This window comes from Dipteris shenzhenensis, chromosome 20, assembly GCF_047967505.1.
Source record: "Dipteris shenzhenensis isolate YYH24624 ecotype China chromosome 20, Dip_SZ_1.0, whole genome shotgun sequence".
Classification (NCBI taxonomy): Eukaryota; Viridiplantae; Streptophyta; class Polypodiopsida; order Gleicheniales; family Dipteridaceae; genus Dipteris; species Dipteris shenzhenensis.
The window spans coordinates 51,609,021-51,623,642 of NC_141615.1; the positions used below are offsets into that span (position 1 = coordinate 51,609,021).

Genomic DNA, 14,622 nt, shown 5'->3' on the forward strand with positions numbered 1-14,622 from the left:
CACCACTGGTGGACGAAGCGAAGTACAGAAGGCTTGTGGGCAGTTTGATTTACTTGTGCAACACGCGGTCAGACATCAGCTTTGCAACTGGTGTACTAAGCAGGTTTTCCAATAAGCCCCAGGAGAACCATTGGAGGGCAGGGATGTGGGTGCTGAAATACATCAAAGGCACACTTGATTATGGCATCACCTATACCAAGGGCAACATCTTGATTGGATTCTGTGACTCGGATTGGGCAGGAGACGTGGACAGTAGGAGGTCAGTGACAAGTTACTGTTTCTCACTTGGATCTGGAGCTGTGTCATGGGTCAGCAAGAAGCAACCCACGGTTGCTCTTTCTTCTACCAAGGCTGAGTACAAATCAGCTTGCTTTGCTTCTTGCGAGGCAGTATGGTTGAGGAGGATTTTAGGGGACATGGGTGCAGTGTAGAACAAGCCTACATAGTTATCATGTGACAATCAGAGTTGCATGGTGATTACAAAGAACCCTGTGTTCCACGCTCGCACAAAACATATTGAGATTCAATATCACTTTGTACGCGAGCTCATCATGGATGGAGAGGTCGACTTGGTGTACTGTCCGATTATAGAGAATGCTGCGGACATCTTCATGAAGGCTCTTGGAAGAGACTTGCTGGAGAGGCATTTTCATCGACTTGGCATTGGGCCAAAAAAGTAAGTTCACTTGCGAGTGGACATTGAGGGGAGGTGTTAGATATCAATGCTCCACTCTCGTGTAACTACGCGGGAATTAGCTAACTCTACTTCCATATGAGGAGAAGGCATTTGAGTAGCTCGGTTATCCGGTAGGTCCTGGTTTGGACACGAGATGGGGGCCATGTGTGGCCTGATGGCTAGACGGAGTTGGCATACTGCCAACTAGGCTACATGCAAGTGCGGGAAGGCATCCCATGACTGACCGCATTGAGGGTAGACGGATCATTTCCCGGGGCAGCCCACTCTCAGGTTGTGGGGCCCGTTTGGAGCCCCAGATGATCCCGGATGGCTCTAGGCCGAACGGCAACCATAGGTCAGTTGCTCTATTATGCGCACCGGTTCTATCGTGTGGTCGGTGGCCTATTTCGAGATCGACCCCCAGTCGGCCATTTTGGGCAGACTGGGTGGGTCACCCAATTGGGTCTAACCGACTATGACTAGTGGCTATATAAGAGCAAGCCCATGAAGCCCATTTTATCACTCGCTACAGCAACCTTGATTCCTTAGCATCCAGCCTCCATCCTCTATTGTTTCAAGCTCGCCATCGAAGCTTCTTTCACAGGAGCGCACGGCTGGGAGGCAGCGCCATCTATTGTATCAGTTCTATAGTAATCAAATTTTTTATTCTCCATACTATCTGTTTTTCTCTCTTGCGTACGAGATCCTATTATCTGTTGAGCATAGACGTTGTATTGTTTTCTTACAATACACGCAGTCATCTTTTGATTGACCAGTATTTGATCCAAGTGGACTTTACTTTTTGCATATTTCCTCTTCCCTTCATCCTATCTTGTGGGTTTAATTCCCAAAGATGAAGGATTACCCACAACTTAAGAGGGGGAAATGCACGTTCTTTATAGGATTGTAAGTTGTACTCATTGTACATGCTTTTGCTATGTAGTCACTATGTTCACACATGCACATACTACTTTAATTTCTTTCTTTTCAGTTTTGGATGCTATCATATGCACCAAACGAGATTCACAAAAAGGTCTTGTACATGCACCCTCTACTTACTCAGTGCAATTTAAGAGGGGGTGTTGAGGATGCTATAAATTGCACCATACCTCTAGGGCATAGGGGCGAACCCTAACCCTAATCCTAGCCCTAACCCTAACCCTAAGGACTTCACATTTATATCTTCATGTTCATGTTCAATACAACTTAGTGTACATGTAGCTATATTTTGTGCACTCCTCTCTCTCTCCCTCTCTCACTTCCACTATCATAGGAGACTTGTATGGTAATGGGAGAATACTGAGTTACACACACTGAAGGAGAATATTGAGTGCAATTCACCATGGAAGACAAGTACATAGACAAATGGAATCAACTTGTATTGATATGTTTACAAACAAGCTACCTTGGCTTGCAATGAACACTTAGTAGCTTCCTATCCTAGCAAGATCAGGTGAGAGGAAGAGAACTTGGCACACTGCTCTCTTGTCCTCTTATTTGCTCCCTATTACAACCGCATCACACCTAACTATGCAAAATCCTCTCCTAAGTGTAGTGGCACGTGTTGCATCATTCTGCTACTATTGATTGGTGTATCTACTACAATCTCCTACAACTCTCTGAGTAGGTCTCGGCACTCGCTGACTACACTTGGAAATGTTAGCCTGACTTGAGGGCTAACAATAGTCATCATTTTATATGGTGTATTATTAGACTCCTCTAGATTTGATGACTCAAACAAAATAGAGCTCTAGATGGCGCCACAACCTTATTCAGCTCCAATACTTCCAAGAAAATCCCTCGATGAAAAAATCCATAAAATGGATTTCAAAAGAACTTCAATGCAAAAAAGCAAGACAAAATGTCATGCACAACTCCAAACATTCAAACATGGCATGTCAAAGACATAGTCTGAAGAAAATCCAATAAAAGTCCCACTCAAAGAAAATATGGGACTTAAAGAGGAGCATGATAATACATTGGTACTTACTCTACTAACACTAATACCACTAGGATCTTACATCAACACCTACTAACACTTTCTTCCTACTATCTTGAACCTTAGATTTTCTTTTTCTTCCTCTTTCTTTGAACGGTCACAACTCGGCTCCACCATCCAGCCAATGTCTAGCCATTGCAATCACTTAGGCCATGCCATGCCAATTATAGTGGAATCCAGTGCTACCAGATGAAACAGTAGTGCTACTAGATGAAATATCGATCCTCCCAGCAAAACTTCCAAAACAAAGGATTCAATGAGGACCTATGAAGCACTGCAAATGGGAAAATTTCACACAAGTGCATACAAGGAATGGTCTTTATGAACCACACTTCAACAAGCATGACCTTTGCATGATTCAGGGGATTGGATCAAGAATAGGAAGGGGGGCATGTTGAATACATTAGTGGCAATGTGATTTGATAGATAGTGGCAAGGTGACTTGGAGCCAAATGGGCCCAAGATGATTGTAAAAGAATGAGGAGAGAGAGAGAATAGGGTTGGCCCTCCCTTCGAATCGTGTCATGTATAAAAGGCCAAATGGGTGACTTTGGTCTTCACTTGTTGGTTGCACACATTGGAATACAAGCTCTCTTTTTTCTTTATGGAGTTGTCTCTTGTTCCCTCATAGTGCCTTTCATAAATACCATGTTCTCATCTCCTCTTTCCTTCTTCTTCTCCTCCTCTCCCTTCTCAACTTCCCTATCCCTTCCCTCCTTTTCTCCTTATGGATTCACGATCGCAACAAGTCAGGATTCTCTAGAGTGACACTAGTGGATGGCATTTGCATGCATTGCTCTCAACCCTAAGTAGCTTGGAGGAGTACTCCATCGTGTTACTGCAACGTGTTACTGCAAGATCCCCACCATGACAATTGAGTCACCGTCGGAGTACACATGATTTAATCTATCAAATCCCACATTCTTAGTAAGAAATTCTAGATAGACTTGTTCTCTTTTTGCTTCAACTCACCAATCTTGGTATGCAGGTCTTCCTCATTAATTTATTATTTGCACCTCTTGAGAAATGCATCGAACATTTGCTGTCAATCTTCAAAATAACCAATTGGTATTTGATTGAACCAATGTTGTGCTATCTTGGTCAGTGTACAAGGAAAATAGTTCATATATTTTTCTTTTATCATAGCACCATTAATGTGTCCAACTGGCAAAAAGATCTACAAATGACTATATGGGCCTTCATCTTTAATTCCTTTGATATCCCGATTGGAGTAGCTAACTTCACCTTAACCATCCCCAAGTCAAGACCTTGGGGTCACTTTTCATCAACATGATGACCTCATCTTAATTCCTTTGATATCCTGATTGGAGTAGCTAACTTCACCTTGACCATCCCCAACTCGAGACCTCGGGGTCACTTTTCATCAACATGATGACCTCGTCTTTATGATGTACATCCCGACATCGGTATTCATATGTGTGAACATGCGCATGATGAAGTCCTCCAAATGGTGGTTTCCTTGGCACTCATCTTCTAGCCAATGGGACCTTTGGAACTATCAAGCTCAATCTTTGATGTTGTACATGGCCACATCCTAGTATCGGCACAAGACTTGGGTTCTAGTCTTTTGCAAGTGTGTGGGACTACATGTCCTATTTCTAGACAATGGAGCAAAAATAGCATTCTGTGTCCTGATGTCATTTTGTGATGCAAGCTTCTACTGACTTGGCTATGTCCATGCCTTGATTCTTGGTCGTTAGATGCTCAACCAAGACTATGTTTGCCTTCCTTTTCTTCTTCCAATGCCTGTGCAGATCTTCTTTGCTAATCTTGACTAGAGGCGCATCTTGCCTCTGACCAAATTCATATCTTTGATATTGCAGAACCATGATTATGGCACAATCTTTGCGTAGACTCATTAGACCCTCGGGATGGATACTTTTTTTAGATGATTGCTTAGAATTTTCTTGCCAAAATGTGAAAGTAGATTCTTTATTAAAGTCCTAAGGTCACCTTGGATGCTAGTTTGGAACCTTCACACTTCTAGTGTTGGTTTGATAGCTAGAAGCCATCTCCCTCCGCACATATCCAAATCTTTCTCTAGCTCAAGCTGTTCATTGTAGGTGGCCTTCTACTACCTTATCGTGGTTCCAATGCTCATCTCTTATTAGCTTAAAATTCATGGAAGGTTCTTGGTCTTCCATATTATGCCAACCTCTTCTACCTGATGTAGATGTTCTTCTCTCCTCACCATGTATCTTTCTCTCATCATCAAGTGTGTGTCACTATCCCTAGAAACATCACCAAATGTTGATGGTCTTTTTCTCTCACCTCAAGCTTGACTCAAATTTCGGGCATGACTCGGTGTTAGGTTTGTCAACAACTCAATAAGAAGATGCTTGCTCTTGCAGTCTTAAGGTCACTTTTATTGGCCGCTTAATCCATGCAAGGTGTAGAAATAGATGCCAATAATAAATTACTAATAAATGGAGGTTTTCGTTGTGTGAAATTGTACCATGACATGTGATAAGTCACTTAAGTAGAAATGCGAGTGACACAAGAACATAACACAGCTCAATATGTAAAGCAACTATATTAATCCCCAATATTCTATGAATACAACCAACTTGTAGCTGGACCCCATAACACTAAACACTTTTCTTAGTCTTGGACGCTTGGTCTCAGATTCATAAATCTATCATCCAATAGCTCAGACTGTATCTTCCTAGCCTCTACTCTACGCAAAAGGACTCTGTGGGCATCAATAAAACACAAGAAAATAAACTCATTTCACAAGAGTTTCTCCAAATAAGAAGCACATCTATAGACAATAGACACGATGAAAAACTTTGATAAGCACATCATATACATGCTTGACACAACATAGGTCAACAGATGTGTATTAGCCTAAAGGTTAATAGTAGGAAACCTAGGTTAGGTCATAACTCGGGTTGTGTTGGCTCAGGTGGAGATCATCCAAGCGAACAACGAAGGTTTGGCCAACACTGATGAGAAAAGCGATGTATCTCCAAGATTTATGAAGAGGTTAAGGGCCAAGTATCAACAGTGGACCAATCAACAGAAGTGGTCCTTTGTGTAGGCCATCTCTTAAGCTAGAGAGTAAACTCACATAGGCATGCATCTCCTAATGTGTTGGTAGAGTGATCACTACAAAGTTTTGGGTGCAAGCTAAAGCTTTTGACATCGAGAATGGTAGTCATTGGAATTTCCTGATGTTGTCGCCCCAAATGCACCCACCAATTGTGTGACACAGCTCATGTTCTTTGCTCTGATGGTAATGTTTGAATGTGTGCTTCTACTACCACTACTTGCTACTTCTCTGCAAGAAGTTTTTTTTCTTCATGTTGTTCCTCCCTTTGCAAATGTTGCAAACATGTCTTCAGTTGTCATTTCGATAGTGTGCCATTTCTTTTCTTGGCCCGGAATCTTCTTCTTGTGCCTTGAGCAAGCTTTTCAGCTATCCTATCTTGCAGTCTCTATATAGCTCTCTTGCAAGCCATGATGAACTACATATTGCCAAGATGAGTGAAGTACAAGAATGGAGACCAACTAGCTTGAGAAGTGAGCAAAAAAAGGAATATGATGAGCTCAACTTACCCAGCAAGGAAGATAATACTGATCGACAGTGTGCACTAGAAGTAGGTACACTATAATATAGCAGTATATAGGGAGATGTGATTTTTCATGTATCATATTCAAGATTTGCCAAAGCAAGAGACATGAAAATTCAAAAGCCCACATGAAATTTCAACTGTCATGTTTCCCCTCTCTGATGATACACATCAGCAAATTGGATATACCAAATTTCCCCAAAGCAAGTGGCCTAAAATGTTAAAAAACACAAATAGGCCAAAGGGCATGTTGATGGATTATGAAACATAATGACTTTTGACATGCTAATGAGACTTATAGCAAGTAAGTACAAAAGAAGCAATGCAAAATGATAAATATTGTTGGATTAATTCAAAGATTTGGCACATGCATGAATTTGTTATTTCCAAATTCATCCGTTCTGGCTGAATAAAGACACTAATATGGTCAAAGATGAATGTTTTAAGACCACCTTCACTAGTCCAAATAAGTATGGATTCCATTTCTTCAATCCTTTTTAGCTTTCAATAAATCAAGAAAAAGTTATGGAATGTGCTTTGAATAGGTGTGCGTAATTTCAACACAACATTAGAGGCCCCTTAAACCATACCAAATATTCTCAATTAGGTGTGTCCTTTGGTTGAGGGGGACCTCAAGTAGTGCACTTTTGGATGATTACACACAGTTGCATGTATGAGTAGAACAAAATTTTGATGTTTTTGCATAAATTGTTGTATCCTACATTGTTTAGAATGCATGCTTTCACATGCACAATTGGATATTTACTTTTATATCAAAATGCTCCATAAATCTTACAAAAAATGACCTCACCCAAGCTTGCCTTGAACTTGAGGGAAGTACTTAAATAAGACCCATCTATATTAAAAATAAATTATAGTTTAACAAACCCAGAGCAAAGGATGAAAGAAAGAACCCTCGAGTAGTAGGGAATCTGGACTAGATAGACTTATAAAGTTTCCAATTTTAGAAGGGATGACATTGCTGAAGTTGATAGCACTTAGGTTAATAGAATACATCAAAGAAAGGTTACTGAGCCTAAGTAGGTATGAATTGTGCAAGATGGGGAGAGGCACAATGATCTTATGAGTGAGATGTAGAAGCCAAGAGCAAAACAACTCCATTCAATTACATGCTAAATACATGTGTCCATTTAAACTCACTATCCAATTACATCAATCTACAAGAACAAAGGCATCTGGCTTGGACCAGTTGATTGCATGAACAACCTTCCTTAGAGGCAAAAAATACTAATATATCATTTAGTAAGGGTCACCGTTGTTGCCAAAAATCGCATGCACTCTCGCTTCATACAGATGCAAGGCACCTATATGCAATTCATCAGAGGTGCGTTGTTGAGTTCAGATCAGATACTAAGTAAGCTAAGACTAAATAGAGCAGCTAGAACCAACTCTTGTAGATGGTTTGACATAAAGTTTGTATTGCAAAAGAACACAAAAGCAATTTCACTTATCATGCGACAAGTATTTGCATTGCTTACAATGAATAAAATGGTAGAGGTGAGAGTGGACTTGAGGAATCCTTGCCTTGCAAGAAGCCATACATGGTGGATTGAAGGGCCTTGGCATTGCATGATATCAACAATGTTCAAAATGGACAAAAGAAAAGAAAAAAGGCAATTAGGCTCGATGTGGTGTAGAGAAGATGACCCAAAGATATGGGCACCTGTGTTGCCTTCCTTGTGGATTAACAAGCTACAAGGAGACATTGCTTGGGGTTGCATAATGAGAATCATCACTGAATGGGGCATTTTGGTTCTTCACTCTATTGATATCCCTGTCCCACGCGCTTGCATTCGAAAGCTCCAACTAATAGAAAGCTTTCAACATAATTTACGTCACTCGAGGGTTCCTGTTATCCGCCTCCACTACTATATATTGTCCATTTTCAGCCTATCAAGCCCTAAGTCTGCTATGCATTTCTCAGCTAGTATAACCCCAAAGTTGTCGAGTGACTCTTTGTTGATCTTGCCCACCAATATTGGACCTATTACGCTTTAGAGATCCCTTTCTTCTACCAATGCATTGCCCACTCTGCCATGTTCACCTACTCTATAGGGACTATCGGGTTGATTGTAGGCCTTGCACACAACACCTCTAGAAGCACTACAAAACATGGAGAACTAAAACCGTAGAAATTTCCTTGAACGACCTTTTTGCAGATGGAGTGAAGAACTAGACCACTCTAATGAAACCCAGTCTTTCACATATGGGGCATTATAGAAATGAAAGGAAGAAAAGATGAACATGACGAAAACTGAGCTAACTTAAACATTTTAAAGCACTAATGATCTCCTTAACAATGTCACCCTGACCAAAGACAAATGAAAAACATGGAAGGCATGTAGGATCAAAAGTCCAACCATCTCCACATAATCAGGTAGTGGGGCCAAAAAGGATAGTCATATTTGGGGATCCCTTCTCTCTTGCTAAGGCTGGGTTCACACCACCTGCCCGCCCATTAGAGGAGGGAGTAGAATTAGAGGTCGTTTTCAGGCATGTCACCACCAACCTGTGCTTGGTGTAGCACTGGAATGGGCCAATCATGTAGCGGTCGGAAGAGTTGGCCATGGAGTTCAAAGGTAATATAAATCAAGTTCTTATCTTTATCTTTATTCTTCAGCCATAAAGAACGCCCAAACAAAGCCTTGGGAGGTGTTCTTCATGGTACCTATTTGCATAAATAGTGATGGGCGTAATAATTATGCCTGGGTGAGAGAAACGGAATAGCTATGAATGAAAATATAGCGAGTCATTCCACTACTGGTTTCTGCTCCTAATATGGAAGCAGCGGGGGCAAACGACATAGCAACGGCAGCGAGCACGTCAGCTGAACTGCTGTGGTTCTGGCATACAAATGAAGTCATGGCAGAAAAAGCACTGCCGCTATCTTTCCCAGGTTCTTTGTGGTTGTCGAGCAGCAGATTTAGAAAGGTGAATAGACACATTTGTAGTTGTTTTTTAAAACTTTCTAAGCAATGTTACATCATGTAGATTATCGTTGATGAATGACTGTAAACCTCTAATTCTGTTCTTTTGGCAGGGTGATGGGTGATGATGGTTTCGTTCAATCCTCAGGGGATGTTGGGGACTTTAAAAAACTCTACGAGGAAGGCAGGCTCTATGAGGCCATTCAGGCTGCAAAGCTGCTGGCTCAGAATGGGTTTGCCTTTTCCACAGACATCCTGTATGGGCTTCTGCAGGGGTGTATTGACAATAAAGACCTTACTGCTGGCAGAGAAGTCCATCGGTTGGTCGTGAAAAGTGAGTTTGAGGCAAATGCTTTCTTGGGTACCCATTTAATCCGCATGTTTACATTGTGTGGGAGTTTATTCGAAGCAAAGGACGTGTTCAGCAAGCTGAGTAATCGCAGTGTCTTTGCATGGAGTGCAATTATTTCAGCACATTCAACGCTTGGGCAAGGAGAGACAGCTGTTGAGATGTATTACCAACTGAAACAGTCGAGGGTTAAACCAGATGAATATGTCTTCGTTGCTGCTCTCACAGCTTGTGCCAGCATAGCAGCCCTGACTGAGGGAAGGCTACTTCATGCGGATATAATTGAATGTGGATTTGATTCGGGTGTGTTTATTGGAAGCACCCTTATAGACTTGTATGCCAAATGCAAATCTCTTGAGGATGCACACAACGTATTTGATAAATTGCCAAAGCGAGATATGGTAACATGGAATGCATTAATTTCAGGATATGGCCATCATGGACTTGGGAGGGAGGCTTTTCAACTCTTTCAGCAGATGCAACAGGAGGGTATGTTGCCAAACAGTGTCACCTTCACTAGCATTCTTAAGGCATGTATGAGCATAGAAGCTCCGGTTCATGGCATAGCTGTTCATTCACAGATAATTCAAAATGGCTTTAGTGTTGATGTTATTGTTTGCAATACCCTCCTTGATATGTATGTCAAAAGTGGACGACTTGAAAATGCTCAAAGAGTCTTTGCTGAAATGCCACAAAAAACCATGGTGACATGGAATGCAATGATTGAAGGATTAATACAGCATGGGCATGGTTGGGAGGCTCTGCAACTGTTTAAGGAGATGCAATGGGAGGGTGTGGAGCCAGACAATTTTACCTTTGTCAGCATCCTTAAAGCTTGCTCAATTGTCTTGGCCTTGGATCAGGGTAAGTGGACTCATGCCCACATCGTTGCAAGTGGATTTGAGTCAGATACGTATGTTGGCAATACCCTTATTGACATGTATGCCAAATGTGGGAGCTTGGGGGATGCATGGCTGGTATTCTGTAACATGCCGAAGGCAGATGTGGTGACATGGAATGCAATGATTGCAGGCTATGCTCATTATGGGCATGGTGAAGAGGCTCTCCTGGTCTTTGAGCAGATGCTACAGCAGGGCAAGGAGCCAAACAGCGTTACGTTCGTCTGCATTCTGAAAGGTTGCTCCAGTATAGTAGCCCTAGATGAAGGCAGGTTGATTCACGCCCACCTTATTGATTGTGGTGTTGAGGTTGACTCGTTTGTTGGTAGCACCCTCATTGACATGTATGCAAAAGGTGGTTGCCTCGTGGATGCATGGGGAGTGTTTAATACATTGCCAAAGAAGAGTGTGGTGTCTTGCAATGCAATGATTGCTGCACATGCCGAACATGAGCTTTATGAGAAGGCCTTCCAAATATTTAAGCAGATGCAAAATGATTGTACCAGGCCAGACAATGTCACATTTGCGACCATGCTCAAGGCATGTTCCAACATGGCAGCCTTAGAGCACGGCAAGTTTGTGCATACGTGCATCGTTGAAAGTGGGCTTGAGGAGGATGAGGTTGTTGGTAATACTCTGATTGACATGTACATAAAATGTGGGCTTCTGGAGGACGCATGTAGAATTTTTGAGAAATTGCCAAAGGGAGATGTTGTGACATGGAATTCCCTCATAGCAGGATATGCTCAGCAGGGGCGGGGTCATAAGACTCTTCCCCTTTTTCAACACATGGAAGATAAAGGTGTGAAGCCTGACAATATCACTTTTGTGAGCATCTTAAAAGCTTGTTCTCATATGGCAGCCCTAGATCAGGGCAGACTAGTACATTCGCACATTATTCGAATTGGGGTTGAATCAGATGTGTTTGTTGGGAGCACCATCATTGACATGTATGCCAAGTGTGGGAGTCTAACTGATTCACTTAATGTTTTCCATAAATTGCCAACACGAAGTGTTGTGACATGGAACACAATAATTGCAGGATATGCTCAATATGGTAATTATACGGTTGCTGTGCAACATTTTTCTGACATGCAACAAGAAGGCATCAAGCCAGATAGTGTAACATTTGTTTGTCTTCTCTCTGCATGCAGTCATAAGGGCCTACTGGATGAAGCCTGTGCCCACCTCAAAGCGATGAGAGAAGGTCACGGTATTCAACCAACAGTCGAGCATTATAACTGCATAATTGACGTATTGAGCCGCATGGGATGCCTGAAGGAGGCAGAAGATTTGCTCCTAGCTATGCCATTCCCTTTGAATATTGTGGGATGGATGTCGCTGCTCAGTAGCTGCAGAACATATGGCAATATAGATGCTGGCATACGATGTTTTGACCATGTTGTTGAAATGAATTGTGAATCTTCTTCAGGCTATGTGTTGATGGCAAATGCCTATGTTAATGCTGACATGTGGGAGGACGCAGATAACGTGCAAGAACTGAGAAAGTGGGCACATGCCTGGAAGAAACCTGGCAAGGCCTTTATTGACATTGATGATAAGGTGTACGATTTCAGTGTGGGAGATAGAAGCCACCCATGCAGTGATGTTTTTAACACAAAGCTAAAAAGATTAAGTGTGAATGTTAAGGAGCGGGGGCATGTGCCACATTTGGATGTGGCATTCATGTCAATGGAAGAGGATGATGCCTTACTTGGCCATCCGTGATAGACTGACCAGAGCTTTGTGGTTTACTATGAAAGGCACCACTCTCCAAGGATCACAGGAGCTTTGGGGCTCATATTATTTCCCCAAGTGCCACTGTAATATATCTAATTTTGATGAACAAGGGAATTTCATGTGACTTTTCTCATGAATCCTGTTATCTGTGGTGTTTCTCTTGTTGTGATAAGTGTACTATGAGATCTGTGGACACCACCACTGTCTTTTCAGAAGCAGTTTTGGCCCACTCGGAGAGTTTGTGGCACAGCCTGAGCAGCAACGTGTGGCTGTTCTCCTCCTTAAAGCCCAGAGAACATGAGATCAGCTCGAACGAGCACAGAGGAGAGCACAGGAGAAAGAGCCCGATCAGAGAACGATCACGTACTTTTTCTCCCGTGATCGGAACCGGATGCAGCAGGGGAGGTAACAGAGAGCCAGAGTGCACAACTAGACAGACTCGACCTCGGGTGGACATGCACATGTGGACCACAGATATCTCCTCTCTACCATTTGACGAAGAAGTTACGGTGGCACTTGTCAGATGACGAGCTTCGTCCCAGAGGCTACAGAGAAGGGAGGGAGGGAAGGACTCGGACAGTCTGGACATGCAGATCAGCAGCAAGCGATCCATCTCTAATTTTCTCCCTAGACGACACCAGCGCCGAGCGCTCACTAGATCCAGAGCCCCTGCCAGACACGATCATGTTGTCTATCCTCTGCCAACCGGTGGAGTTACTCTCACAGGCAACATTACAGGTCCAATCACCCGGATGGATAGTTCATTAGGCGGCCAAACACCCAGGCGCATCCCATCGCTGTCTTTTACGTTTGGGATCTCTCTCTCGCCGGGACACACGATGTATTTATTTCATGTCTTGTTTCAGACACCAGCCTTGGGTTATGGGTGCTCGTTTTAAGTGGCCCCACTCCTTAGCTTTCATCGTATCTAGTTTCTTTCAGTCTCATAGATCCTTCCGTCTTTCGTAGACATTAACAAAATCTCTCTCTCTCTCTCTCTCTCTCTCTATATATATATATATAAATTGGTTTCGTGTCTTGAAGCACTAAAATTATCCCACATGATCCGAAATTTCAAAATCGTAACCTCTTATTATTATTATTTTGGCATGTGATCCCTAAGCTGTCTTTCTTTATTGATAAATGCTTCAAAAGAACCATTTCTTTCTACAGACTTTTGTTGTGCTTTTGGATCCACTTTCTTTTTCATGATGACATTCTACTCGTGTACGACTTTGCTCATTTTAGGGTGGAATGCAACACGCCCTCTTGGATATCTTGAGAGTGATCTCCCCAATGCATTGACACTTGCTATAGGATGGATTTGTGGACAAAGTGATGTGCAAATACTGGACATATTTTCCTTTGTGCTTGCAAAAGAAACATTTAGACTCCCAAACCTCAAGCCATCCTTTTGTGGGCCATTGTACATATGGCACCTCTCATTCAAAAAAATCCTCCACAAGTACTTCTCTTTAGGATGAAAGGCTTGTCATTTTTAGTTCAGCAGCAAGGGGATTTGGAGATCCTTGCTCACCGTGACACTGTGTCATGTGGTCAATTCAAGGCCCTTGATGTTGAGGAAAAGTAGTGGTGATTATAGGCTGCTACAAAGTTGGCAAGCAATGGTGAGTGTGAAAAATGTAAGAAATCCTAGATTTACTATATTTAGAAATGTGCTAAGGCAAGAAAGGAGACTGAAATAGTAGAGAACAAGGAATATTTGTATTATTTGAGTGTCTGGAGTGTGTCATCCATACAGTTGGGCCTCTCTTATATAGAGAGTGAAGAGTCACACATGAAAAGGTGTGTACTCCAAAGTGTATGTGCATGAAGAGGTGTGTACCCCTTGTGAAGGGTATGACCCTTGATGAGAGGGTACATTACAATAGGAGTGTCTCTTTCATAGAATGTCTCTTGTGAAGGGTTGTGCCTCATAGGAAGTGTCCCGTCGAAAGGGCATACCCTTTCGCAAGTGTCCATTCATCAAACCATCCATAAGTCTAAGATATAGAGAAAGGAATACGTCACAGATCGTGACATCCCCTCCCACTCAAAATAAGACCTTGGTGGAGATAATGAGCTGATGTAGAAAATATCACGGTAAATTCTGAAAATACTGATGTAAAATGTCAGGGTACTGCTGTAAGTCTTCATCAGATTGCCAAGTAGCGTCGGAGTCGTCCAGATCTCGCCAAAGAACAAGGAATTCTGTGATAAGTTGATGTCGAGTCTCTCGCTGTCGATGGTCCAGAATACGCTCAGGAATAAGGAGAACATAATCGTCTTCGATTTCTAGGACATAATCACTTGCAGGAGGAACTGCTTCATCGCCTGGAATGTACGTCTTTAGCCAAGAAATATGAAATGTCGGATGGATTTTACCCCATGATGGTGGTAATTCCAATTTGTAACTTA

The 14,622-nt window shown here is 42.3% G+C and overlaps 1 protein-coding gene across 2 annotated transcripts; it reads left to right on the forward strand.

Moving 5' to 3' along the window:
- The first annotated feature begins 8,788 nt into the window (after window positions 1–8,788).
- On the forward strand, window positions 8,789–13,071 carry LOC147889824 (pentatricopeptide repeat-containing protein At5g27110-like). 2 transcript variants are annotated; one of them, XM_087392071.1, is made up of 3 exons: window positions 8,789–9,220; window positions 9,330–9,550; window positions 9,689–13,071. In XM_087392071.1, exons 1-3 carry the CDS (start codon window positions 9,144–9,146, stop codon window positions 12,190–12,192), a joined length of 2,802 nt encoding a protein of 933 aa, XP_087248197.1. In that variant the 5' UTR covers window positions 8,789–9,143; the 3' UTR covers window positions 12,193–13,071. The 2 variants fall into 2 exon arrangements, with proteins under 2 accessions (XP_087248197.1, XP_087248196.1); XM_087392070.1 differs by having other exon boundaries at window positions 9,330–13,071.
- The last annotated feature ends 1,551 nt before the right edge of the window (window positions 13,072–14,622 follow it).